Below are 25,843 nucleotides of genomic sequence, written 5' to 3' on the forward strand. Positions count from 1 at the left end.
AGGCTTCCACCTCAGCTAGCTGGGCCTGCAAAGAAATCATTATAACAATCTCAACACAATCCTTGTGTTCTTCTTGGGAGCAATGCATTACCAGTCGTGCCCAGGACAGGCGGGAAGTCAGCAGGATGGAACCATTAGAGCCCAGGTGTGGTGTGTATTTACTACGGTGACATCCCGAGCCATCATGTCTCATTTGCACAATGGAATGCATGCCTAACTATCAACCACAACGTTCATATAGACTACCTATATACGACAAATCTGGAGGCTCCTTCATCAGCTCGTCTCCCTCTAGAACCCATCCTCAATCTAAAGTCTAAAAGTCTAAAATCAATAGACTCAGCTTTCCACTACCAAGATTTACACCAAATCTCACTAGTCACACAGTCTGTATCAGTTAATGGCTCTGTTGAACAGCATAATTCATGCCTTTATAGTTATTTTTTCTAAGTCAGCCCCTTGGTACACAATAGAGTTCAGGAGCATAAAAATGGCTGGCTGTGCTCTCGAGTGGAAATTACCTTCCAGTGGCTTACACGTACATAAACAGGCCTACCGTGATCACCAAAAATCATACTCCAAAGTGCTCACCACAACCAGGTGCCAAAATTTTTCTAAAAAAAATCTCAAAATGCACTGAAAACTCAAAACAGTTGTTCACATTAATAAATTCTCTTCTAAATCCTCCCACATATGTACATGTTGACACTAGTACAGATCAGTGCAACTGGTTCATGAACTTTTTCTCTAACAAGGTGGCTTCAATCAAGTCCAGCCACAGTTTCGCCTTCCTCCAAAATTAAGATCACAAACCCCCAGATCACTTCTAAAATCTAATATTGCAGCCATCGGTCCACTGATCATAGCAATCCTCAACCAGTCAATCAAATCTTGTCGGGATGCTTAAGCTCTCAAAACTGCAATTATCTGCCCTACACTTGAACCTGGAATCATGGATCATTACAGACCCATTTCAAAACAGCCATTTCTATCTAAAGTCCTGGAAAAGGTTGTCGCAGCCGAACTCCACTATCACCTTCACACTCATAATATATACAACAAATTTCAGTGTGGTTTTCAAGTAGCACAAAGCATGGAGACAGCCCTTGCCACGTCATTAATTGCCTACTTATGACTGCAAGGCTCACCATCTCTTGTCCTCTTCTGGACTTGTCAGCCGCATTTGACACTATGGATCACACCATCTCACTCCACCATGTCAGGTCTTTGGTAAGACTCTCTGGGATGACTCTAAGCTGCTTCCAGTAACTCCTCACATGCAGTATGGAGTATGTGGCTTTAGGATGGTTCAAATCATCACCCAACACAGTTAGCTGTGTTGTGCCACAACTGGTCATTTCAGTCCAAGTATTTTACTTTCCACTTACTTGGTTATATTCATAAATGCAAAGTTTCATTCCACTGTTACCCAGATGATACACAATTACACATAAAAATGGAGTCTCCACAGCTATGCCATCTGCACTACAGGTTTGCCTGGAGGAGATAAAGGTATGGACAGTTATGTCTAACAACTTTCTTCAATTAAATATCAGCAAAACCGAAGCCATCCTGAACGGTACCCCACATCAAACCAAGTCCTTCTCCCTCTGTGGTATACCCATTTTTCGTCATCACATTCCCCTGGCTACCTCTGTTACAAACCTCAGAGTCAGACTTGACTCAAACCTCACCTTTGACAACCACATCCGCCACCTCTGTAAGGTCTCCTTCCTCCACCTCAAAAACATTGCCAAACTCCTCCCCTCCCTCTCCCTGTCAGATGCTGAGAAGTTGATCCATGCCTTCATCTCCTCTAGGTTGGGCTAGTGTAATATCCTCATTGTCTGGATCCCTGGCAAGAGCCTGCAAAACCTCCAGCATATCTAGAATTGTGCTGCCCAGTTCCTGATGAGGAGGCACAAATATGATCATACATATCACGCTGGTCCCCAAATCCTTCCACTTGCTACCCATTCAACACAGAATTCAATTCAAGATATTTCTCTTCTTTCACCAGTTCATATATAGAACTGTCCTGCCTACCTCAGAGAAATCCTCACCCCACACACCTCTTCCCAAAATCTCAGATCCCCCTCCACTTATTGCCTCCAACGACCATAGACTAAGCACTCCACTATGGGAGATACTGTAGACCTTTGAGGTAGTTGCCCCACAGCACCGGAATGCCCTCCCAGAGTCCCTGAGGGCCCAACACACTGTGGAGGTCTTTAAAGAGGGTCTAAAGACCTTCCTATTTCACACAGCATTTTAACATCCATAATTTTTATGTTTGTAACTCCCTGTTATTGTAGCATTATGAGATTTTCCTTTAAATGTAAAGCGCATTACAAATAAAATGTATTATAATAATTATTTGGTAAAAACTGAGTTGTGTTTAGGCATATTTGCTGAGGAGGTATTGCTTCCAACAGCTTCTAACATTAGTAGTGCAAAGAAAGACCATGTTGAACAAGCACATTGTATCATAATTCAGATGGGTCTTGTTATTTCTACACAGATGAGATCAGGTGATGTCAGCCCAACAGTAATCAGAGTTGTAGTTCTTGGCAATGCTGAGATGTAGCATAGATTTGCCAAAAGCTTTAAACAGCAAAAATTGCAGGGATTAAAGCTCTAATGCTATGCATGAGGCTCTTTTTACCATTTATTCTGCACATATCACAATGGACTAAACTGTTTTATTATAAAAAAATACTACTGACTGTTCTCAGACACAGCTGTTTGTAGTGTTGTTCAGAAGAGTGCTGCTCAGCTGAAGCAGCAGACTGCACTGAACAGATGCTACCCTGGTTTGTTGTAGTGGACGCTTACACTGCCTGGAGAATGCATACGTAGCAAAGTAATGTCTTACATGCCTTAGCATGAAAATTTGTTAAAACAGAGCCAAGTCTGCAAACAATGCCTCCATTAATGTCAGTTCTAGCTGTTTAAAAATACTGAAACAAAATTAACAGAAAATACATTAAGGATGTAAAATCCCCATGACTAAGTAGATCAAGTTCTTGGAGAAAATGATCTTGGAATTTCATCAACTTGATAAAATGACCAAACGAAACAAATCACACTTAATCTGTGTCCCAGAAAATCTCCTAATCTTTAAGATCAATCCATGATATTAAGAAAGTCACTGCTGCTGTATAAGACCTTTGTCTCTTTCCTGTCATGACATGCAGTATCTAGTATTTTTCATAACTAAATTAACGAAAAAGAAAACGAAATTAGAGAAAAGAGGACAATTTGTTCTTTTTTATCCATAGAGTATTTCGTACAGTGTAAAGTTTAAAAAAAAATGTGTGTTCTCAAGTTGTAACAACAAAGAAATATGTCTTATTAAAGGTATAGAGGACAATCTTTTATTTCCAGGTGGATCATCTAAATAAGTGGTCCTCCTAATTCTCAATCTTTCTGGTTATATGTTTACATAAGGCTGTCCTACATGCTCGTCCTGTTAGCTATCTTTTTCTGCGCATGCGCACTTTCAGCCACATATCTGTGGTGAACTACAGTTTCAGACAGTCATTGAAGCTCACCTTTCTCACCGTGGCTCTTTGAAAATGGAGGAGGATCGTAAGAGAAAAAAGTGTCTAAGAATTGTATGAGAAGAAAAGAAGAGCAGTAGAAGAGCCATAGACTGTCGCTACCTGACAGTGGCGACTAAGAACAAAGATGGCGCAGGCATCGTACGGAGGAGGAGTTATGTGACCAATGGCGTAAAAAGCAGTGATCATCTGTCCGAACGGTCAGTTAACTGAGTTTGTTATAAAGTCTGCTATATAGTCACTGCTGTATGTGGACACAGTAAGCTTGTATGAGCTATGAGAACAGCACATTTTAAACAGGGCATGCACAAGAAGAAATGGGCTTGTGCGTGCTCTTGCACACGCATTGTTTTTTTAAGTGGAGAGGGCAGGTCTTTTAAAAAAAATCCTCCACAATACCTTTAAACACCCTTCAGATTCTGAATGATAACAAAAAAACAACTTACCACCTAAAATTAAGTCTAAAAAGTAATGAAAAAACTGCAGGTTACTCTACCCTGAGAAGCCGTGAGTGTATCTGCTATGGCTGCTGAAACCATGTCCAAGGCATATTCTAATTCACTGCAATAGCTTTATAGGAGCAAAATACACTTAATAAATTATAATTTGGAGAGTTTTAATGAGAAAGATTTTAATGATTTTTTTATCCATGTGCGACTTATGCAAAGGAACAATCCATTAAATTATCTTGATGATCCAGATCATAATCTGGATACATGATTTAATTTCTTTCTTTTTTTTTTTTTCTCTAGAAATGTGAGATAATGACTTATGGAGGAAACAAGCAGTGGCCCCCATTTACCAGGGGGTGGCTGCAGTGACTATTAGCAGCTTCAGCATTGGACTCCAAAAATCATGATCTAGACATGCGAGTTTTAGCAATAAGTGTAGGTCACAATGTGTGGCAAAATTTGATGCTTGGTGGAGGTCTGCGCTCTTTGAGCGCTTTATTACCGTATTTTCACGACCATAAGGCGCACCGTACTAAAAGGCGCAGTCTCAGTTAAGTGTGCCATTTCTGTATTTAACACACACATAAGGCGCACCGGACTATAGGGTGCATTTTTTATATACAGGTACATGTCTTCTACTACGTTTAAATACTTCTACTGCGTATTTAAAAATACAGCGGGCGCAAAACTGAGTATGATTGTGCTTTATTCATGTATTTATTACAAAGTATTAATCAAACCTGCGAGCTGGCCATGAGACAGACACATCGCAGATGACACAGCGCTGTGGTCACTCCTAAATTAACTTAAAATCCTGAAACCTGCCGACGGAATATGTTCGCTTTTATTACCGGTATCCTGGTGCCTGCAGTTTAAATTATTTAGATGAAAAACACCTGCCAGCCGCCGCGGTGAAACCGGAGGAGACCCGGCCCAGAGGCTGCTGTTGAATTAAGTTTTCAGGTAGAAAAATAGAGCGGGAGCAAAACTGAGTATGTTTGTTCTTTATTCATGTATTTATTACAAAGTATTAATCAAACCCATCAAAGTCATCATCCTCTGTTTCTGAATTAAACAGCTGCGCTAAATCAGACATGCCAATTTCCCCTTCTTCGCTGTCAGAGTCACTTTCCATGCCGGGCGGCTCCTCAGAAATAATGCCGGCTTTTGCAAAAGCTGGAACAACAGTGTCAGCAGACACGTTAGTCCAAGCATCAACAATCCATCCGCAAACGGTGGCGTAACTTGCTTGCATGGCGCTGCCTTCCACTTTTCGTGAAACTGTGGTCTCCGTGTGTCATCCATCGCTCCCACGCCGCTCGCAGCCTTACTTTTTATTTGTTTCACCATGTTTTTCACATCGGCTGTGAGATGGGCACGCATGGAGTCACAGATTAACAGCGATGGTGATGCGTGGAAAAAACCACCTGGTCTCCTCACATACACCTGCCTCAGCCACGCTTTCATCATCTCCTCATCCATCCAGCCCGTTTCATTTGCCTTAATATCATATGTCATCAGAGCGATGTGTCGTCTCACAGCCAGCTCCCAGATCAGCTTCTCTGATTCGTTGATTCGGCGCTTCCAGCAGCAAAACTTCAATTTTTCCATCTCGAGCAGCAGCAGCGCGTTGGCGGCGCTCTTTTGCTGCGCCTGTACGCGCGTCAACCGTTGACTTTGCATGTAAACTCGCTGCTTCTGCTGCACCTGCTGCGTCCGGTTCACAGCAAGCACAGCTGTGAGATGGGCAGGCATGGAGTCAGATTAACAGCGATGGTGATGAGTGGAAAAAAAACACCTGGTCTCCTTACATTCACCTCCCTCAGCCACTCTTTCATCATCTCCTCAATGACGTGGTCTCAAAAGTCGCAGTTGCAACACACATAGGGCGCACCGCACCAAAGGGCGCACCGCACATTTTGAGGGAAAAAAAAGATGTTTATGTGCGCCTTATAGTCGTGAAAATACGGTAGTTACATTCTGATTTGTAATTAATGAGTGGAGGCTTGGCGCATGTGAGACTCATGTTCAAAGTGGAAACAGGAGAGTCAGTCTGCGTTCTCACTGCAGACACTGGCTGCAGCTGCTGTGGCTGAGTCCCTGTGTTTTGAAGGTAGGAGGGCCTTGCTCACTAACTGTTCACTGAAGACAGTAATACCAGAGCGACCGGCCATGTGTTATCACTAAAGTCTCCAACAAGACAGGAAAAAGCCACTAGACTTGTTGCTTCTTTTTTAAAAACAGTCTGCTGAGGGGTCTGAAAAGGCACCAAATACAGCGGCTAAGTTGCTGAGTTGGAAGCAATGATGAAGCAGCCTTGCTGTTAATTTTTATACTGATGGGCCAGCAGCACCAGGCGACTGCTTGACGACATGAAGCTGCACTTATAGACAACTAAAAAAATCTTGAAACACAAATTACTTCTAGTGCCACAGTGCAGTCATAAAAGGTTGGGAGACGTTTGACACAAATTTACAGGTGAACAATGCACCTATGGTATTTATAATGTTTTAAAAGTGTTCAGAATGGTTTGCTTCCAAATTTTCAGCACACATTTAATGACTCAGTTAACCAATCATTCAATAGGCCGTTTTCCAACTTTACTCAGCTACACAAATGAAACAATAGTAACACAACATTCAGGTTAAATTCTAAAAAGGTATACAAAAAAACACAAATGTTTTGACCTTTAATCTGAGAAATGCAAAACAGAGTTGAAGCCATTTCTTGGCTTTAACTCAGAGCTGCTTGATCTGGTAACACCTGAGCTCAGTGAAGTGACAGTGGGGATCAACTCACTATTCCTATTGGTGTCTAATGCATTTCTGTTGACGTTTGCCTCATAACGAAAGTAAATATTAAAATATTTTGGACCTATCAAATTTTAAGAGTTGTTTGTGTAGTATGTAAATTTGTTGCTGACTTTTAAATTGTGCAATCATTTACACCATGTTTAACTAGTCCAAAAAGTACCTTGACGTTAAGTCGGAGTTCCAAACTGTAAATAGCAGTCTCTTATGAAGGTCTCCTTCCCTGATTGCACTGTATACACACAAAAGAAACCATGCAGTTTTCAGTCATAATACAAGCATTTTTTAGAGAGTCAAGAGAGTTTAAAGGATAGAATATTTACTTTTAAAATACTGTTTAAACACTACATAACACAGGTTTGTTTTAGTGCACCCCATTCACCCAAACATGTATTGAGGTTTATACTGGAGCTTGTTTCTGCTTTCAAATAGAACTTTGCTTATGTATAACTGCTGATTGTTATATCCTGAACAGTAATAGCCATAATAGAGTCCTGCAATGGGTCGGGTACCCGCGGGTCCCCGACGGGTCACCCGCTAAAATGCTCTTTTGCGGGTGAAAAATACATAAATAAAAATAAACAGGTCGGGGGTCGGGCGGATATTTTTTTAGTGCGGGCGGGTAGTTGGTGATTTTTTTTTTATGCGTGTGTGTTGTTATGGAAATCAGACATGTTATATTAATCAGGCACTGGGGTCACCCTTGTTGTAGCTCAAAGCCCTGCCGGCAGTGTGGGCTTCCCTCCGAAAAGGCCACAGTCAGTGCATACACGTCTGCTGCAGTGTTAATGGCGCTGTTCTGCAGCGCAGCGTACTATAGCCTATTACTTGATGTGTTAACGGGTCGGGTTGCGGGTTAAATATCAATGGGTCGGGTCGGGTTCGGATTTGAATTGAAGATATCCGCGGGTGACGGGTCGGGTTCGGTAGTCATCCTAACGGGTTCGGGCGGATGCGGGTTGCTAAAACTCGACCCGTGCAGGACTCTAAGCCATAATACCTTTGTTGTGTTCTGTTTGTGGTAGGAGCTAATTATTTATCCTAAAAGATAAAGAAAACTTATGAATATATCATCCTGTGTGTTTAGAAATAAAACTAGTCTTTTCATGGTACTGCACCAAGAATATCATTGAGTGAAGTTAGGCAACGAGCTTAAGAAAAATTATCTCTTAACCAAAACTAGAATGCTTACAAGTGAAAGGTCTGCAAATAGACAGGGTTTCTACATTGAGGGACCATCAGGGTCTTCTGCCTTTCTCCAGGGTCACTGCTGGGAAACATACCAATCTGCAAAACAAAAATTCAAAAAATGTCTTGCAAGTGATAAAACTGGGCTTTTAAATTACTCCAAAATGTAAAATAGACCTTAACATAGGAGTTACAGGGCCCTTGGCATTCACTCAGCATGTCTCTGGCCTCCAAAACTGTCGGGGGGAAAAAATAATGATACACTTCTTTACATTCCACATAGGTTCCATGTTATTCACCCTTACGAAAATATGAGAATAAGCAGTCTATATGGATATTAGTTCTGTAGGACAGAAACATAAAAAAAATATATTGGCTGAATATTTTCTTTCAGGTTGGCTCAATATTAACTTAATGTAAAAACAGATGTGAATGCTGCAACCTGATTTAATAGTCTGCGCTTTTATCATCGCAAGATACCAGATCACCAAGAGGTTTTGCGAGGATTGTGCCTCTGCTTTTTTTTTTACTTTTGTATAGAAAAAATTGCTTCACTTTATTCAGGAAATAGTTTTGATTTAACATAATTAATAGTTTTGCAAACTAGTTTCCCCTATATTTTTATATTAAGCTATTTTTCCATAATTTTCCTTAGCTAATATAAAATACAGTGTCTCCATTTACAAGAATAATGAAGGTAAGGCATTTACATCTGAGAAAGAAAAAAAAAATGCTGAGTTGTTAGACAGAGAATCCTTAACAAAAAGACAAGGGTGGCTGTGTTGGTTGCTGGGAAACCAAAATAAACAGTCTTGTTAAATCAATGAACCACCATCCAGGGTTTTTATCATTAATGGTATCATGTTGTGCTTTAAACAGTGATCTGTAGTACTGTAGGTTTTTTAATATTTACCTTCAGCAAATTATGTTTGAAATATAAATAAAGTTTCTCTTGCAGTCTATTTTGTATAGTATTTAAAAGATAACAAATGTGCACACTACAAAGAGGGAACAGATTGTACTGCATTGCTTTCAATGTGATGAATAAAAGCAGGGTCTCTCCATATGGGCAGCCATTAAGATGACTCACCACTGACAACAAGGATTTCATGCTTCTTGAAGACGGACAGCTTGAGCTGACCTATAAAAATAAAAGAAAAAGGTTTATGACAGACTAACAGATGCTATACTTTACATGTTCTTCAGATTCAAGTCAAATAATTTCAGTGCCATATATATATATCCGATGTTGAAAGTTTAAAAAAAGTATTTTACACTGAATTATTTTAAAACAGTAAACAACTTTTTAATCATTTTTTGCTGAAGTTCTTTCAGGGGTTTTTGCACCACCATTGATTTAGCAGACCACATACTGTTATTCAGGAAATATTACTCTAACCATTGATCATATCCAATGTGTCATCAATTGGTGAATACTTGTCTTTTCAAACCCATAAAGGACTTTCAAAATGTCTACCTATAACTTTTATGATACATTTCCTGCAGGGAAATATCAAGAATATCAAGAATAAATATATACTGACAGCAGAGCAAGAAAAATACAAACCAAAAGAAGACTGCTGCTTCCTTCTATTATATGTAGTAATATTTATACCATCTAATTAGTGAGGAACATTTATGGGGATGATAATTAAAGAACTATGGCGGCCACCAATGATTATTTGGCAAATTGATTCATCTGTCGATAAAATTTTCCAACTAATCATTTAATAAAAGGATAGCCAAAGGTTACTAAATTTGTTGACAATTATTTCAATAATCGATAATTTCAGGATTAATCCGATTAGTTGTTTTACCCCTAGAAAGAACATTAAGTCAAATATTATATTTAGTAGTGATAATAAGGATTTACTGTTGATTAGTGCATGGTCTACAGTTACAGTCATATTCCTTGACTTTATGGGGACTATGGGGTTGCTTGGACACACCACAGCCTGTGCTGTGTGTCCTGTCTACACTGATGTATTTTTTTTGTGCATTTATGTCTACTAAAACACTAAAATTTGACTTCATCAAGGTTTGAAAGAGGCAGAAAAACAGAGGCCAGACGTGCAAAAGCTACCTTAGCTATTGTGTACTATGGACGTACTGGCATAAGAGTCAGTAATGAAGTAAAAAAGTTTGCTTTGTTATGTGAAAAAAAATTTTTTAACAACAATTTGTATGAATGACAGCCATTTTTGTAATGTAGGGTGGATTTAGATTCACATCTTTGCAAAAAGAATTCTAACCCAACTCATATGTTGCATTGATAACTTGGAGAATAAAATCTCTAGTACAAATAGAGGGCGCAAATAATATCTATCAAGCTCTGTGGGCTATATCATCCATCCCGTTGTGTGCGGGTCAGAACAAGGGTAAAGGTAAATGCTGTAATGCCATAATGTAAACATTGTTGCTAAGCTTTTCTTCTAAAACACCATCTCCACAAGGAGAGGACAGAAAGTTGGAGAGGGTATGTATTTCAGGACTGACATTTATAACCTCGATGGAGGAGTGGGTGGTTTTCCTTTTACTTTGCTTTATTTTTTTATTTGAATAGAATCAATTTGTATTCTCATGAAGTTAAGAGTTAAGGGTAAATTATATTCCATTGACTGTTGTCATGAATTTTTTCCAAAAAAATGTCTTAAAACAAAGACTAGAAAAGAGGGACAATGAAAAGCTTTTAAAAAGCTTTAAATATAACTTGTGAAAATTGAATAGAGAAATTAAATCATCAGATTGTAGACGTGCCAAACTTATATTGGTATTCAGTAGCAGTGAGACCAGATCAATTACCCTGCAATTACCTACTGATTTTAGTGCACTAACCTCCTACAGATAGGATTTATTACGATAAAATGTCATTGATGGATGGCAGTAAAGGGCAGGATAATCTCAGTGATAAAGTAAGGTTCCAGTAGTAGTCAGTCAGCTGTATTCATTAATAGTACATTTATTTCCGGGACTTTTATAATTAAGACATTTTAAACCTCAAGTAGACACATTAGCCAACTTAGAACGCAACCATTACAGTTGTTTAAGTTCTCCAAGTGATGTAAGGTTGCTCACCCTATTATATCATCAGCGCTAATTAAGGAGCAGCATAAGAGGTAGAATCATCAGTAAGAAGGGCACGAGGTTGTCCTTCCCCTCATGGTGGTAATCAAGCCTCTTCTCCTGGTGACTCCATGATTCTTGTTCCCAGGCCTAGTCTGTTATGTTTCCAGGACTCCTGACACACTTTACTACAGACATTACTTCCTGAAAAATTAGACTCCTTCCTTTGGTTCTCCTTACGGAGCCTCTGCTTTTTTCCCTGCTGGATGTATTCCTAAGCAGCAGCTACCAAGATCTAACCCACCTGCCTGTTTACCCTCCAAAGTTCTTCCTCACCTGCAGCTTCTCCATAGAAAATAACTTATAAACCAGCTCTCTCTTCTTACCTCTGTGGATAGATTCAACTCGCATGGAACCATGATTTATCCTGTTACAGTAAGACGAAATTATCATCATAAATACTTCTTTTATAGAACCAAACTATTTATCATCTCTTCCTCCCAAGCACTCGTGAAATGAACCTTGATGATCCCAGAACCCAAAACAGAACCTTCTATTTTTTTACTTAAACTCTGTCCACAATTGTTGCTTACAAAATAGTCACACAGTAGTTGCGTTTCAGTTCCTAATGTGATGAAAAACCATGTCGATATTCTACTACTTTTGAAAATAGAAATGTTTTAAATTTCAGTGCTTCCATTAAATAAGAAATATAATTAAAATTGCATTTTACTACATTTCTACAAATCTTGAAATCTTCTACAATGTTTGAAAACCACATGACAGTGGCAGATGTAAACACATGAAATATATAATCATATTTCAGCCACAGCTCCAGTGCATATCGCCATGAAGTAAATGTAATAGGCTGTGTCTGAACGTCCACCTTTACCCTTACGTATATGGAGCACTATGTAGGGGTTACGCTATTTTAAATGAGTGTTGGGATTGTCTAGTGGATGAAAAAGTGGTGGACTCAATTTTTCCCACAATGCACCTTGAAAAGTTGTGTGCAACCATGTTAACTAGATGAGGAGCTATATCCCCGGATGTGGGGAGCTGGAGTCACCAGTCATCCAGATTGCCATAAATAATGTAATTATGGTACTAAAAGTACTTAAGTCTATCCTTAAATCACTAAATAATGCTAATACACATCTTTAAAACATTTTTTATGACTGTTCTATGACAATTCAATGTTTTTTTTACATTTTCTCCATTAAACAGTCTGACTTCATCATCAGACATGTTTAGAGTATTCCGGCTAAATATGAATAAACCATGTTTATCTGCATTTTAGTTGTTTCTTTCTGTAGGTTATGCACTATGTACTATAATGAAATGCGAAAGGAAAAATTTTTACCATAAAAGACTAGATTTATTTTTAAATCCAAAGGCGAAAAAGTTAGGTCCAGAAAGTAGCATATGATCCCATTTTCGGTACAGATGAGTGATAAAACAGAAACGATTTTAATGCATTTATTTTCTCAGGAAATACATTATTATCCTTGAACACATTATAGTTCTCTACACTTACTATTTTTAAAGAGGGAAAAAAGTAATTTAGGAATTTTTCACAAATTGAAATCAAGGGCGACCCATGTTTTTCTGGTTGTGCATGCTAAAATGAGCTGATGGTACTGATCGTGCTTCCGAGACAGATCGGCTAGAGACACAGCCATTTAAAACAATTCCATTGCTGTCTCTTCATATATCACCCGTGTGCATGTTGACTTACACATGTATAAACATTCAGATGTTTTACAATCTGTTTTAACTAATGAATGTATGTGGCATATTTAATTTTTCTAATCCGTCCATAAATGCACAGTAAAAATGGACAGGGCGAGGAAAAAAGTACTGTGCATATAGATAGGAGGCAGTGCAGAGACCCAAAAGAACAAAAGGCTAATAGGGGCGGGACACTTGGTACTCCACCAGAGAGTAGGGGTGTTATCACTGTACACTCATTTTCATTTATTTAGACAAAATGGAAGATTATTTCACAAAACGAAAGGATTTTTCTATAATGAATTTTAAATAGTATGAAGAGGTTTTTCGAGATAAAAAGACCAACAAACAAAGCTTAAAGATCTGTACATGTTTTTAGTTGGACACTCAAAAAAACAAATTGCTACACGGATTGACTTATAACTGATGAGCACTACAGTTTGAACATCACAGGCATGAAGGTGAAGGGTTTTAAAAGACTTAGTTAATGCGACAACAGTTTTAATTTAAAAAAGAGAGATCAGACAAAGTAGAAAACATGTGTTGGTCTTCTTGCTGTGTTGACTGCTGTGTGATTAAAACTTTATAAAATGATGTTAAAAACAAATATTTAGACTAAGTTAAAGCCAAAATGTATGCTTTTATGAAGGTTTCATACATTTGCGCTCTCAGGGGATTCACCTCCTCACCATTCATGAACCTCTCCACATGTCACTGGTGTCCACTGTGTAATAAGTGTCTCTTTTTGTCTAACTCCCTCAGTCTGCTCATCTTTCCTGTATTCTTTACAGTGCTGCTGACAACTGTTGGAGACTTATTAGCCATGTTGACATGGTCACAGCGAACACTAGCTTTGTGCTACTCTAAATGAATCCTGTTCATTATAAGAGCAGAGTCTACAGCAAAATAAAGGAGAGCTGCTCTGTGATATTGCTGCTGGCCCTTCAGAGCTTGGGTACGAGGAGTGTTTGTCATTCCCACACTGAACTTGGCATGGATTTGAAAGCAGTGAGGAACTGTGAGAAGTGAAAACACAGTCTGAAATATTTTCCTGGTCTTGACACGCTTCACACAAAAGTCATAAAGCAGTCTCAAACTGATCTAACTTGTATTACATGTGTCATAAACCTAAATAACAACAGTCAAAGCAAATTGGCAAAAGACTTCCAGAGGGCCAGAGGTTTTGAGATTTTCAAGTGAAAAATATTGACTGGATTTTGTGTATTTAAGAGTGAGTGTTAAACATTGATGTATTTTTACTGCAGAAACACTTTTGTTGCTATTTAATAGCTTTAGAGGCTTTCCTAATAAGATTAAGAGGAGCAAATGTGAGAAAAACAAATACAAATGATTGCTTTTTTCCACGTCAATTCAAAGGCAAGAAATATAGGTGAAAAAAATTGCAATAATGCATCCACTGTGGGTGTAATATCATATAACACAGAACATCAATCAATTTATATTCTTTATTGATTAACCTTATTCTCAACACAGCCACCTGCAGAGAATCCTACTGCATATCGAAATTAACTTAAATATCCTCCATAAGGACCAGGTTTCAAGAGAAAAATGAGTTCTTGTTTCAGGATAAAGATTATCTGAAAGAACTGGCAGCTGATGTTTTGGAAGGGAAGGAAACAGCATCTCAGGGATATCAGAAATTAGAAGATATGATGTGTCCACCCTGCAAAACTTTTGTGGTTAATTGGGAATTTATATTGATATGTAACACATTGAGGGAAACATAAAGAAATAATGAGGCCTTTCATTTTTTAAACTCCTACTTGCCATCTAACTAACCCCTGCTCTCCTCTAAAGGAATTAGGGGTGAGTATTGGCAAGGGTGTTGGAATACGATACTTAAGTTACGACAGGATATTACGATATTGCACTGTCAGAATATACGGTATTTCGATATTCTACCCAGTGAATATCAATTTTAAATGCAGAGATAAAAAGCAAGTGTTGCATATGTTTATGAGGAGATAGTGATCATTCAGTTATTTTGATAGCCATGCTGTTTGGGGTTCGAGTCTATGGTTCAATTTCAGCAGCTGTGTCCACCAAGGACCTGGTCTACCTGTACTGGATCCTTCGAGGTCACATATTACCGCCTCATATCATCTTAATAACTATTTAAAACAGCTATTTTCATTAATTTGAGATGGAACTATTCACAACTGTTCAGCGTCATTTCCCTTTTGTCCTCTAAGCACATAGCATCCGGCTTGCCTGGACTCGCAATGACTCACTGCAAAAACCCAAGGCTACGAAGTGTACATCGGACCTGTCATTCAAAACTGAGTGAAGGAAGGCTGCATTTGTTGGCCTCATAACAAGGAGTCTTCCAATCCAAACAGGCCTCTGCGCCGCATTACGACGTAAATGGCCGACCAATCTGGCCTTCGGAGGATACAGCCTCATCTGCCACTGTTATTGCCTCTACAACAGAAATGGCGCTGTGCTGCACAGTGAAAGGGCTCTACTGTGCCATCTACCAGAGCAGTAGCACATTTTGCATTAGGTAAAAATGGTTTAAAAAATACATTTTACGAGCTAAAGGATCAATATTATATCGACCGGCCGAAAATCATTATATATCGGCAACTACATTTTTTCCAAAACCTCTAACAGGGATGCTGCCATCTTTTGCTTTGTACAAATCAACGCTTTCACGTACATCCCCTTCTGATGCCCATCATTTAGCGCGGAATTTTTGATTTTAGAATACAAAACAGCATGCCTAAAAGGAGACAAAAGGACTGTAACAAAAATAATCTCACGGTTGTACAATGTCCCCATACATGAAGCTGTTCCAGAACTTTAAGAGCTCCTTCAGCTAAAGACTAGTATACCCTGGGTGCATAAAGAAGCTCCATCACAGATATTTCCTTCCAGATGCTGTTAGACCTTACATTTATTATCGTTCCCAATAGGCGGGGTAAATGTTTACTACCATGCTGTTATTTGCGCAGTTTTTATCTGCTTAGTTATTTTTTGTGCACAGAGCAGGTTGTTGATGCAGCATCTGCCCCAATGCCAGGCTGGTAAGTGAACTGCAGTGAATTAAATTAAAGCCTTTACCAGTGGTGAAGAAAGGTTGAAGACCAGCCTCTTCATTAGATATGAGGTCAGCACTATCAGCCGGAAGCAGATGATGTCCTTCAAATGGCGCCAGCATGTAACAGGATTTGGTGCAAGTCTCTCTGAAATAGACTGACATGACTGAAATAATGCATTACAGTACAACCATAATTGATTACTGTGTACTAGTCTTTCTGCCTCAGATTAATTTGATACTTCAGAATTTGAATTTATTATCCGGAAGGACTATATCACTTTTCCTTCTTCTGCTTTGTTAGCTTTATAAATGTATAGATGATGGCTGTTATTTAAAGGCTTTAGTGGTCAGAGACTTTTGGAGACAAGATCATCTTATACGGGCCACTCTGTAACTAGTATAAAAATCCATAAATATTAAGCATTTCAAGACATGATCAATACTGAATTCTGTCTCCTTTATCCTTCTAGCTTACCTCTGACATCCCCCCATCTAATCTATACTTTTGATCTTCAAGTTTCCCTCCTTATAATGGATTCTTTATGATATTTTTGTAATGAAAGGCTGACACAAACAGAACATTTCAAATAAAATCTGCAAAGTTATTAAATAAACAAAATTAATAATTCAATTAGTTAATCTGGAAAATTATTCAAATTTGAACTAATTAGTTAATCATACAGTTGGTAAAATATTGAAAGCATTTTCTGCTTTTCTGTTCTAAAGTACATTTGAAATAACTTAAACAGATGCACAAATTAACACAAATTAAACCCTAACATCTGATTGCTTAACCTGCATAGCAAATTGTCTACAGAGCAATCCTCTTTTCTATTGTTTTAACTCTGCTGAATGATTGAGATAAAATAAACTCATGGTGTGCTGAAGCATACTACTATGAAATAAGGTATCAATTAAATCAGTAAAAAAAAATATGGTAGTTAAGAAAGTCGTTTCTGTGTTCATTTATTTAAGATGAAGGTAGATTGGTTTGTTTGAACCATCCATTTCCAGTTTTATTTAAATTTCCCCATTTATAACATACAACACTAAATTAGGGAGAGGTCCAGACAGTGGGAAAGATACGCTGCCTATGCGTCTGTCTTCCCCTCTCTATTTGGTACATTAACATTTGAAAAAAATCTTAACTTCTAAAGCATCCGGTAACACCAGTCTAGGGGACACTGACAGTCATTATGTGACATTTTAAACAACTATTATCAAAGAGGAGCAGGAAAAGAACAGAGTTAATCCCTGTTCTGAACCCTTTTCTCTGTGAACAGAAAAGTTGGGAAACTGCTGTGTGTAGGATTTAAAGTTCTCCTCTTGGGCCAGTGCCAGCTCATCCCATTTGATCCGCGGTGCAACAAAGAGGAGATTTGAGGAGAGGAACACAAGGTGTCCTCGCTTCTCTTCATTGAATTTCTTTTAACAAGCTTTTGACATAACATCCAAAAACCCATCCCTCCTCCATGCAGGTTTTCAAATCCAAGGAAACCCAACTCTTAAAAGTTTATTTAATCAGGGGATTGGATCTAATTTATTCTTTCCATTTAATCCACTATGCGGGAACAACAATTTGTCAGATGCCATTTACTTTTTATATAATTATATATGTTATTTCTGTTTGGGATTAATAAAGTAATTTTGAATTGAATTAAATTTAACAGAAAGAACAGAAGATCCTTTAAGTCTCACAGAGCCATATAGCTCAAAGTATCTAGCTGGCTGATTTTTCTAATAGAACTTATGCATATTAATGGCATGAGATCTTCTGTGCAATTCAATCAGGGCATCAAGGGTCATTACCCTATTGCATATAATTCACAGACAATAAATAATGAGTTTAGGGAAAAGGACAAATGGTTGAAAACATTATTAAAGCAATAGATATATTATACATAGAGTGTAAAATACTAAGATAAATATTTTGCCTTAAAAACAGAATTCAGTTTTTTATATAAAGATTAACAGTATACAGAATTACATAAGACAGATAAAAACGATTGCTAAATAATAGAGGTTGGGAGGGGGGCTTGAATCAGCCCTATCCATCTATGGCAAAGAATCCATAGCTGCACCAGTCGAATCAGGCAGGTTCTGCAGTGGAGGTGAATGAATAGATAATCCTGCTATACAGCCTCAACTCTTTAAGAAAGATTTTGACTGTAACATTTTGAGTTAAAATCTAAACATTTCACTCAAGCAGAAGCTTATGAATAGGATCAATTGCGACTAAAGAAGGTATGAAATGCCAAAACTGCCACACACATGTAATTGATGCAATGCATCAATTACATGTAAATATTCATTCATCCTAAATACATAGTTATTATTTTAATGTATTTGATTAACTAATAAATACATATTTTTCTTAAAAGATTGATCAGATATATATATATACATATATATAAGTGACTGTGCTTTTACTGTGTGTGTTTGATCAGTTTGACCTAAACCCCATAGAGGAACTCTGGGGTTCTGTAAATAGAAAAAAAACGAGAAACAAAAAAGTGTCCCTGTTAGGAATCCAGTTTCTGTGGGTTGTGTTTTTTGTGTCTTTCTCTTCCTCCACCACCAGGTGGTGCCCTCTTCTCGTTGGTCCTCTCGCACACCTGTGGCTGGTTGGTTCGTCACTGAGGACTACTTAAGCGGTGGACTGTCACTATCTCGACGCCAGAGCGTTGCGAGTTTTGGGTACTCTAGCCAAGCAGAGATTAGCTGAGTCTAACTGAGTCTTTGTTTCTCTGAGTTTTAACTGTGTTTTTGTCTTTGCCTTTCGGCAGGAAGCCATCCTGCAAGCTGGATGTTTTTGGCCTTCTTCCCCTGGAAGGATCGTTTGAGTATCACACTGAGCAGGGGATTAACCTCCACAAGTTCCGTTCAAGACCTCCTGGATTCCAAGTGACAGTCCGCTCCATAGTGCCTCAGGAACCAACCAAATTAAAACCTGTCCACCCTCCAACAAGCTCCTCCCTCTGGTTAACCCACACAAGACTGGGAAGAAGGTTTTCTCCACTAACGTGAGTCCCGTTTTCTCTGTTTCTCCAAAGTCATTGTTCAAAGTTCCCACGGACCCTGAACTAACCTCTGATACTTCCCTTCCCACTTCCAGTTCACCAGTACGCTGAGTTTCCTGAATCCAACCCCGTTCATCTCCTCAATAAACCTGTTAAACTTTTATCCTGGTCTCTCTGAGTGGTTTACTGCATGTGGGTTAGATCCCTTAAAGGAATAGTACACCCAAAACATGATTAGCCTTCATTTTCTACTCACCCCCATGCTGAACAACACTCTGGAGTACTTTTTTGATATCTCAAATGCATCTGGAGATCTGGGAGGCTTCTTGCTGTCAGCTGACATTCAAATAATGGAGGTCTATGGTGACCGAGACAGAAAGGTCCATAAAAGTCCACAAAAAACGTGTCAATATTCCTCCATACTGCTCGTCCAATGTATTCCAAGTGTCCTGAGTGGGTAGCATCCAGAATTTACTCGAAACGAAGTCATTTAGAATGTTTTTAGAGCATAAACAGTAGTGTATAGCATTTCGTGAAAGCGCGCACATGCGCGTTCACGACGCTACGGATTCCATTATTTGAATGTCATTTGAATGTCAGCAGACAGCAAGAAGCCTCCCAGATCTCCAGATGCATTTGAGATATCAAAAAAGTACTCCACAGTGTTGTTCAGCATGGGGGTGAGTAGAAAATGAAGGCTAATCATGTTTTGGGTGTACTATTCCTTTAAGAAAATCATGACAGTCCCAACGATACATGGAACCAATAAAAGATTGTTGGGCTATAGTTAAGCTTTTTGCGATTCACTCATATGTAGAGAAGGAAAATTTGACATATATAGGAGCTTGTTATAAAACGGAGGAAGTATTTCATTACACAGAAATAAAAGCACTAAAAGAAGCTACTTTGCCAAAAACGTAATTGGTATAAAAATTGTCATATGGCATATGGCAGCAGAAAATATATCTATTATTATGTAATACCTGCTCTAACCTCTTCTGTGCTTTTTTTTCTTTATTTATTCTTTGTGTGCTTTTTTGTCAGATAACTAAACACAAAAATTATATTTCCCACTAGAGATGCAGCCTAGAGCAGAAAAATAACATATAATAGTAACTTACAAATGCCCAGGGGAGAATAGAGCATTAGGTCTTCACTCAGTTTATGGCTCTAAATTACTCCTTGGCAGCAAAGGAAATGCTCTTAGGGGTCCAATGGCACACTGTACCAAACAAGAGCTTTCTGAATGCTCACAGAAAAACTTGACCCAGTTTTTAAAGGGCACATGTCAAATTGTACTAAAGTAAGGACTGAAGGAGAACGAGCAAACATTTCGTCACATAAGATCTATGCAGCAGTATTAAAACCTTAAAACATTTCATAGAGGTCCGGCTGTATTGTGGTCTATAAAAAAGCATACAGAAAACTGTTTATTAAGTATAATAATAGGAAAAGATCAAATTCCCACTTAAAGTTAACTCCCCATCATTTTAAGTATGATTTACAGACCAAAATGCTGCGTACTTTTTAAAGCTATAAGGTTTTCATCTTTGTAAAACATTAATCCAGTGAGGGGTTCCTATATTTCCTCCTGACTTACGTTTCCCTCGTAAGACACCTGAAGGGTTGACAAAAAAAAAAAAAATCTATATTATTTTAAAAAATATATATTATTGTGGATTATTTTGTAAAAAAAATAAATAAATTAATTTGATAAATTTGAGCTCAATAATATAATGTGTCTCAAGTATACAAATGGTGCCATGTCTATATCGAGGGTTTGGAGCCAGAGGGGCGTAAGTGGCATTTGACCAACTTTACAGGAGAGCGAAAACAAAATTATGACCAAACTTTAATCAACTGTATTTATTAACCTTCAACGTCAACATTGCACCCACATACATACTTGTATTAAGTAGTAGTTCAGTAAACAGATTATGATATATTAAAGCAATTAACATATTGTAAAACATTACAAAATCATAAAAAATAGGTAAAAAAAACAGCAGATACGCCCTTTTGACACCAAGCATATACAGAATTTGTAAAGAAAATAAGGCGTATCTGCTGATTTACATACAAAATATTGGATTCAAACACTTGACATTCATAAGAAAAACAGTCTTATTTTATTATTTTTGCTATTATTATCATTTAATATTTCATTTATTTAGCCTGGGCGTGGCCAAAATGAGATAGACCTATTTCAATTCTGAGTCATGACAGAAAAAATATGTATTTCATTTAAAACAGTTATTCAGTTAACCAGTTAGTTCACCTTAAAACATTTAAACATGTAAAACTTCGACATTTAATTTTTGACATTTAACATTTAAGTTCTTTAACTCTAACATTTAATTTAATGCGTCATGTTTACACATTCCACTTGTCAACTACACATCTGTACTATCAGTGCCTACTACTTTCAGGGAGTTGTAAAACTCTGCATAGTAATTAGGAATACTCCCATTGGTGCAAAGGGTGAGGAGATCCTTTTTTTTTCAAGGCATTTATGCCTGGGGGGCTTTCATACAGTGAGCTTGGTGATTGTATGGTGCTTGTGGCTCTGGTTGGTAGGCGTACCATCATCTTTTTGAAAGTTGGGGCAGTGACATCATACTTGAAGTAGATTGTCTTCGGGTGTTCTTTCGTGTAGCGGAACCACTTTATCTTCTGCCAATGGACAGCTTGTCCCTCCTCATCTTTTGATCTGTTCTTCACCGTTAGGTTGGAGAGGGATTTGAAATCAAGGAAATCCTTATGCAGAAGCTCATTCACACGGTATGGGTTTCCCTGCCTTGCCATCCTCACCAGTGTGTAATACCCATCAGGGGAGTAGATGCACACTTTGCGCCTTGCAGTTTCTACTGCGGCATGCACACTGTCGCATTCCATTTGGCTGTGCCCCGACTCCATGAACTTGTGGTCAATTGTTGAGAGAGGCAGCGAGCTCACAGCATGCAAGCACATAGTGCTGAAGGCTGCATTTCTGTTCTGTCCCCCACAAGTGTCTGAGTACAGAACAACATGTTTCACTTGAGGACTAAGTCCTTTAAGGTACATGTGAACACATGTGCTGATCTCAGAAGATCCACGGCCACCTTCCCCCTCATGCCACATGTAGCAGTCAACATCCTTACAGCCCATGTCATACACGGTGAGGTTGTATGTACTCAACTTTCGTGAGTAAAACAGGCTACTCACATTACTCCATGGAGTTGTCAAGACTTGCTCAAGGTCAAAGGTGACAGCCTTGCATGATTCATCTTCTTTTGCTCTGTTTTTATCAGTTTCTTTCTGTTCTCTTGCCTTGGTCTTTCTTAATTGGTGGGCATTGTATTCCTCACTGTGCTTTGTTTTTTCGTGGTCTTCTAGACGTTTATACCACTCGCAGTATTTGCATGCGTCTTTTTTAGGAGTATGGAAGGCCATGTTAAACTCCTTGTCAAACACTGACCTATACATACTAAGCTTTTCTGGTTGGATGTTCCACTCTCCACATTTCTCTTTATACAAGTCATACATTTTCATGAGATTTAGAGAACCTTCCAGATACAGCTTGCTTGTGTCTTTTCTGGAGTAGTGAGATTCAAGTGTGGGAAATGAGCGGATGTGTTCTCTGATCTTTTCTTTGCTGCTTTCTGGGATTTTGTTATGCGGTGCATGGTGTCCTTTCTTGCTTGGAGGGGTCATTCCCAAATCACTGTGTGTGAGGGCGCCTGCTGATCGTGCAAACTTCTCTGAAATATCAAGGGTCTTCAAAAAGAAATCCTTGCACTCAATCACTGAAATGAAGAGCAATCTCTGAAGCTTCATCTTCAACTTCATCACTATCCCTTATTATACTGATCAAAATCTTTTCTGCCTCAGTCAGTTCTTGCATGTCTGCAGTTCTGTCACCCATTTTAGCACTGGGCACCACTTGTGTTACGCCCTTTTGACTCTGAAATGCACTGCAGGGGCTGGTATTACTCAGAGCCACAAGGGCGTATATGTACATACGCCCTTGTGGCTCCAAACAGTACTCCACCTTTTTGGTAAGGTCTTTGTTGTTTTATTATTTTATTCAATACAGATTCATTTCTGATTTGTATCTTTGGCCCCACTAGATGGAGCTAATCAAGACCTTTCATTTGATATATAGAACTCATTTTTGACCAAAATGCCACTTACGCCCCTCTGGCTCCAAACCCTCGATATGATCCCTGACGTCTTTTCTCTAGAGGTGGTTTATCACTTGTTAGGAAAAAAATAATTATGCTAACCAGTATTTTTAACATAATGAAGTTTTTTTTTTTTTTTCTGGTGAATAATAAACAAAATATGCAACCTTTTCATTTTAATTTAATTTATTAATATTTGCAGTTTTAATAACTGCAACTGATTTTCAATATTACGTCCTTTATCGTGGAGCCCTGACAGCAAATAGGCTTCTTTAAGGGGCATTTCTGGAGAAATATCTAAACATGCAAAATACTGTTCAGTCCTTTGACTTTTTTTTTTTTTTTTTAACAAAGCACAGAGATAAATGTTGATCATTTTAAAACACTGATTCACAAAGTTGGGCTCGTGAGCCTACAGAAATTAAGCTAAAAGATAAAACATCATCTGTCTTCTGGAAAAAATAAACATGAATGCTGCTTAAAAATACAAACAGCAGTAGTAAATGGACAAAATTTACTTTTTTGGTTTTTGACGCTGTTTGTAATATTATTAAACTCATTGTTAAATGTTTGTGTATCCAACTAATAATTTGGGTCATAAGTCAATTCTTGTACAATTCTGTAGGTCAGAAGCTGAACAGTTAAAGAATCTCTAATTTACAGAATGTTTTATTTGCGTTCCTATTAAATAATAGTTGCACTAGATTTATGCAGTGTTTAAAGATCAGAATGTTCATGCAGTTGTGCTTCACAGCCAGAGTTTAGACATGACCTCTTCCTCACACATTCACACAAGCATCCAATGCATAATACATGAATATTAATCTTGTAATGTGGCCACACCTCTATAAAACCTTATTTATATTCATTTATCCCTCCTGATAAATACTGGATTATGAATGAGGCTTCAGTGTCAGTAAACAGTGCAGGTGCACCCTTCCCTGGTTTGGATAATACTCTCAATAAATAATTAATTGCGTTACCAGATAAAGAGGAGAAGTCTCATTACCAGAATAGGGAACATGTCACTCCACTGAAGTCTACTAGATGCATTGTAGAATGTGCTTTTCGTTGTTGAACACATTGCTTTAGGATTGAGTATCTGCAGCATCAGACATTCATGACATAAGAATATAACATAGAAACATGCCATCATCCTCACTGATGGAGAGATGATATACTGGATGTGCTGAAATTGCACTAAAAGCTTTTGCATTCATTTTGATTCACAAAAATAGACATTTATGTAGCACATGTTCCACAACTACTGGCATAACTTCTGAAAAAAGCCAAAATGATTAAATTACTCTCACCATATGTACTGATGGCAAAAGAAGACGTTTTAGAAGACTGATCTGGAGGCTTCTGATATTGACAAGTCATCTTGGACAGAGGCAGTGCGCTTCTTCTGTAGACGGGTTGCCTCAATAAACAGGAGAGCAAAGAAACCTGATGCCTGCTTGTGCATACCTCAGCATATAATTAAAACCTAGACAAGGTGTACACCAATAGATGTAAAAATAATTATGATTAATTTAAAAACACCATGCATCTTAATGATTTAATTATTTCTTTTTTTTTTCCTTTTTTTTATTATTGAGCATCAATGGTACATTAAATAATTTCCATTACAAGAGGCATTATATTCATATTTATATTTTAAACCCCCATCCCAATAGCAGTTTGGACACCAATCCAGCAGGAGCAGATAATTGAAGGTAATAAACAAACAAATTAAATATAAAGATATATATACACATATATACATACACCCATACATATACATATATATAAAATAGAGACAAAAAATAAAAATAAATAAATAAAAATAAAATAAAAAATAATCCGTTTTAGATACATATATACATCCAGATATGTACACACACACAAGCGTACATAACATAAAGAGCATTGATTTATGATTTCATTATTTCTAATGATGTTTGATAGTACCTAAACAGCTTCCTTTGGATAGCAGATGTTAGTACATTTGAAATTCATTCGGCATTAGTTTTACTACACAATGGGCCGGATTTATCAAGATCCAATTTTGCGTGCAGTAATTTGCGCTCGCAAACTGGAATTTTGCGCGAGGGGCTGAACCATGGTTTGCGGGTGATTTAACAAGACCGATTGCGTAACTGGTGGCAGGTGCAAAACTGTTGGAGACACCCTATTTAAATGATGGTTTTGCGCGTTTTGTGGTTTGCGGCATGGCGAGTTTGGACAGCAGAAGGCGCAAAAGGAAATTCGACCCCATGGAAATGGAGGTGTTGGTGGATGAAGCCAACAAACATTTAAGTGAGCTACAGCAAAGAAGTGTGCCTGTCACACAGAGGAACGCTATTTGTGAACAAATCTGTAATAAAGTAAACGCTGTTGGTGAAACCTTGCGAACAGTGGATGAAGTAAAAAGATACCAGGATATTAGAAGGCAAACCAAAGAAAAATTGGCATATAACAAAACATCTGCGAACAAAAGAGGAGGGGGCACAGTAGATGAGATGCCTCTGACCAGCATTGAGGAACAAGTACAGCTGACGCTCTGTGAGGAGCACATCACTGGAATTGCAGCTCCAAAATGGCAATGCTGGATAAATGTGGAAAAAATGCGTTCTCTGCGTCTCCTTGCTTCATTTCGATGTCTCCTTCTTGCGACAATAACCGCTGCCATGTGTGCGCAATTAAGCATACAGACCATTTGCACCTTCTTTTGAAACGTGTTAAATATAGGGCCGGATTTATCAAAGGTTTGCGTGTATTAAAACGTGAGCTATTTCACTGCGCACGCA

At 38.1% G+C, this 25,843-nt stretch overlaps 1 protein-coding gene across 1 annotated transcript; it reads right to left on the reverse strand.

Moving 5' to 3' along the window:
- Positions 1 to 1,779: 1,779 nt before the first annotated feature.
- On the reverse strand, positions 1,780 to 24,459 carry LOC119794368 (regulator of G-protein signaling 3-like). Its single transcript, XM_038301895.1, has 7 exons — positions 24,365 to 24,459; positions 9,104 to 9,154; positions 8,191 to 8,249; positions 8,018 to 8,112; positions 6,989 to 7,057; positions 3,555 to 3,570; positions 1,780 to 1,908 (listed from the first exon to the last, which is right to left on the reverse strand). Exons 1-7 carry the CDS (start codon positions 24,432 to 24,434, stop codon positions 1,780 to 1,782), a joined length of 489 nt encoding a protein of 162 aa, XP_038157823.1. The 5' UTR covers positions 24,435 to 24,459.
- Between the last annotated feature and the right edge of the window lie 1,384 nt (positions 24,460 to 25,843).

The sequence above is a fragment of the Cyprinodon tularosa genome, unplaced genomic scaffold, assembly GCF_016077235.1.
Source record: "Cyprinodon tularosa strain WSP-4 unplaced genomic scaffold, ASM1607723v1 ctg113, whole genome shotgun sequence".
NCBI classification, from domain to species: domain Eukaryota; kingdom Metazoa; phylum Chordata; class Actinopteri; order Cyprinodontiformes; family Cyprinodontidae; genus Cyprinodon; species Cyprinodon tularosa.

Coding starts and splice junctions, on each gene's coding strand:
- LOC119794368 (XM_038301895.1), bottom strand. CDS start 24,434: ATGACTTGTCAATATCAGAAGCCTCCAGATCAGTCTTCTAAAACGTCT. Junction 9,155..24,364: donor TTTTGCCATCAGTACATATG/GTGAGAGTAATT, acceptor TTATTTTTATAG/GTCAGCTCAAGCTGTCCGTC. Junction 8,250..9,103: donor TGAAATCCTTGTTGTCAGTG/GTGAGTCATCTT, acceptor TCCCCCCGACAG/TTTTGGAGGCCAGAGACATG.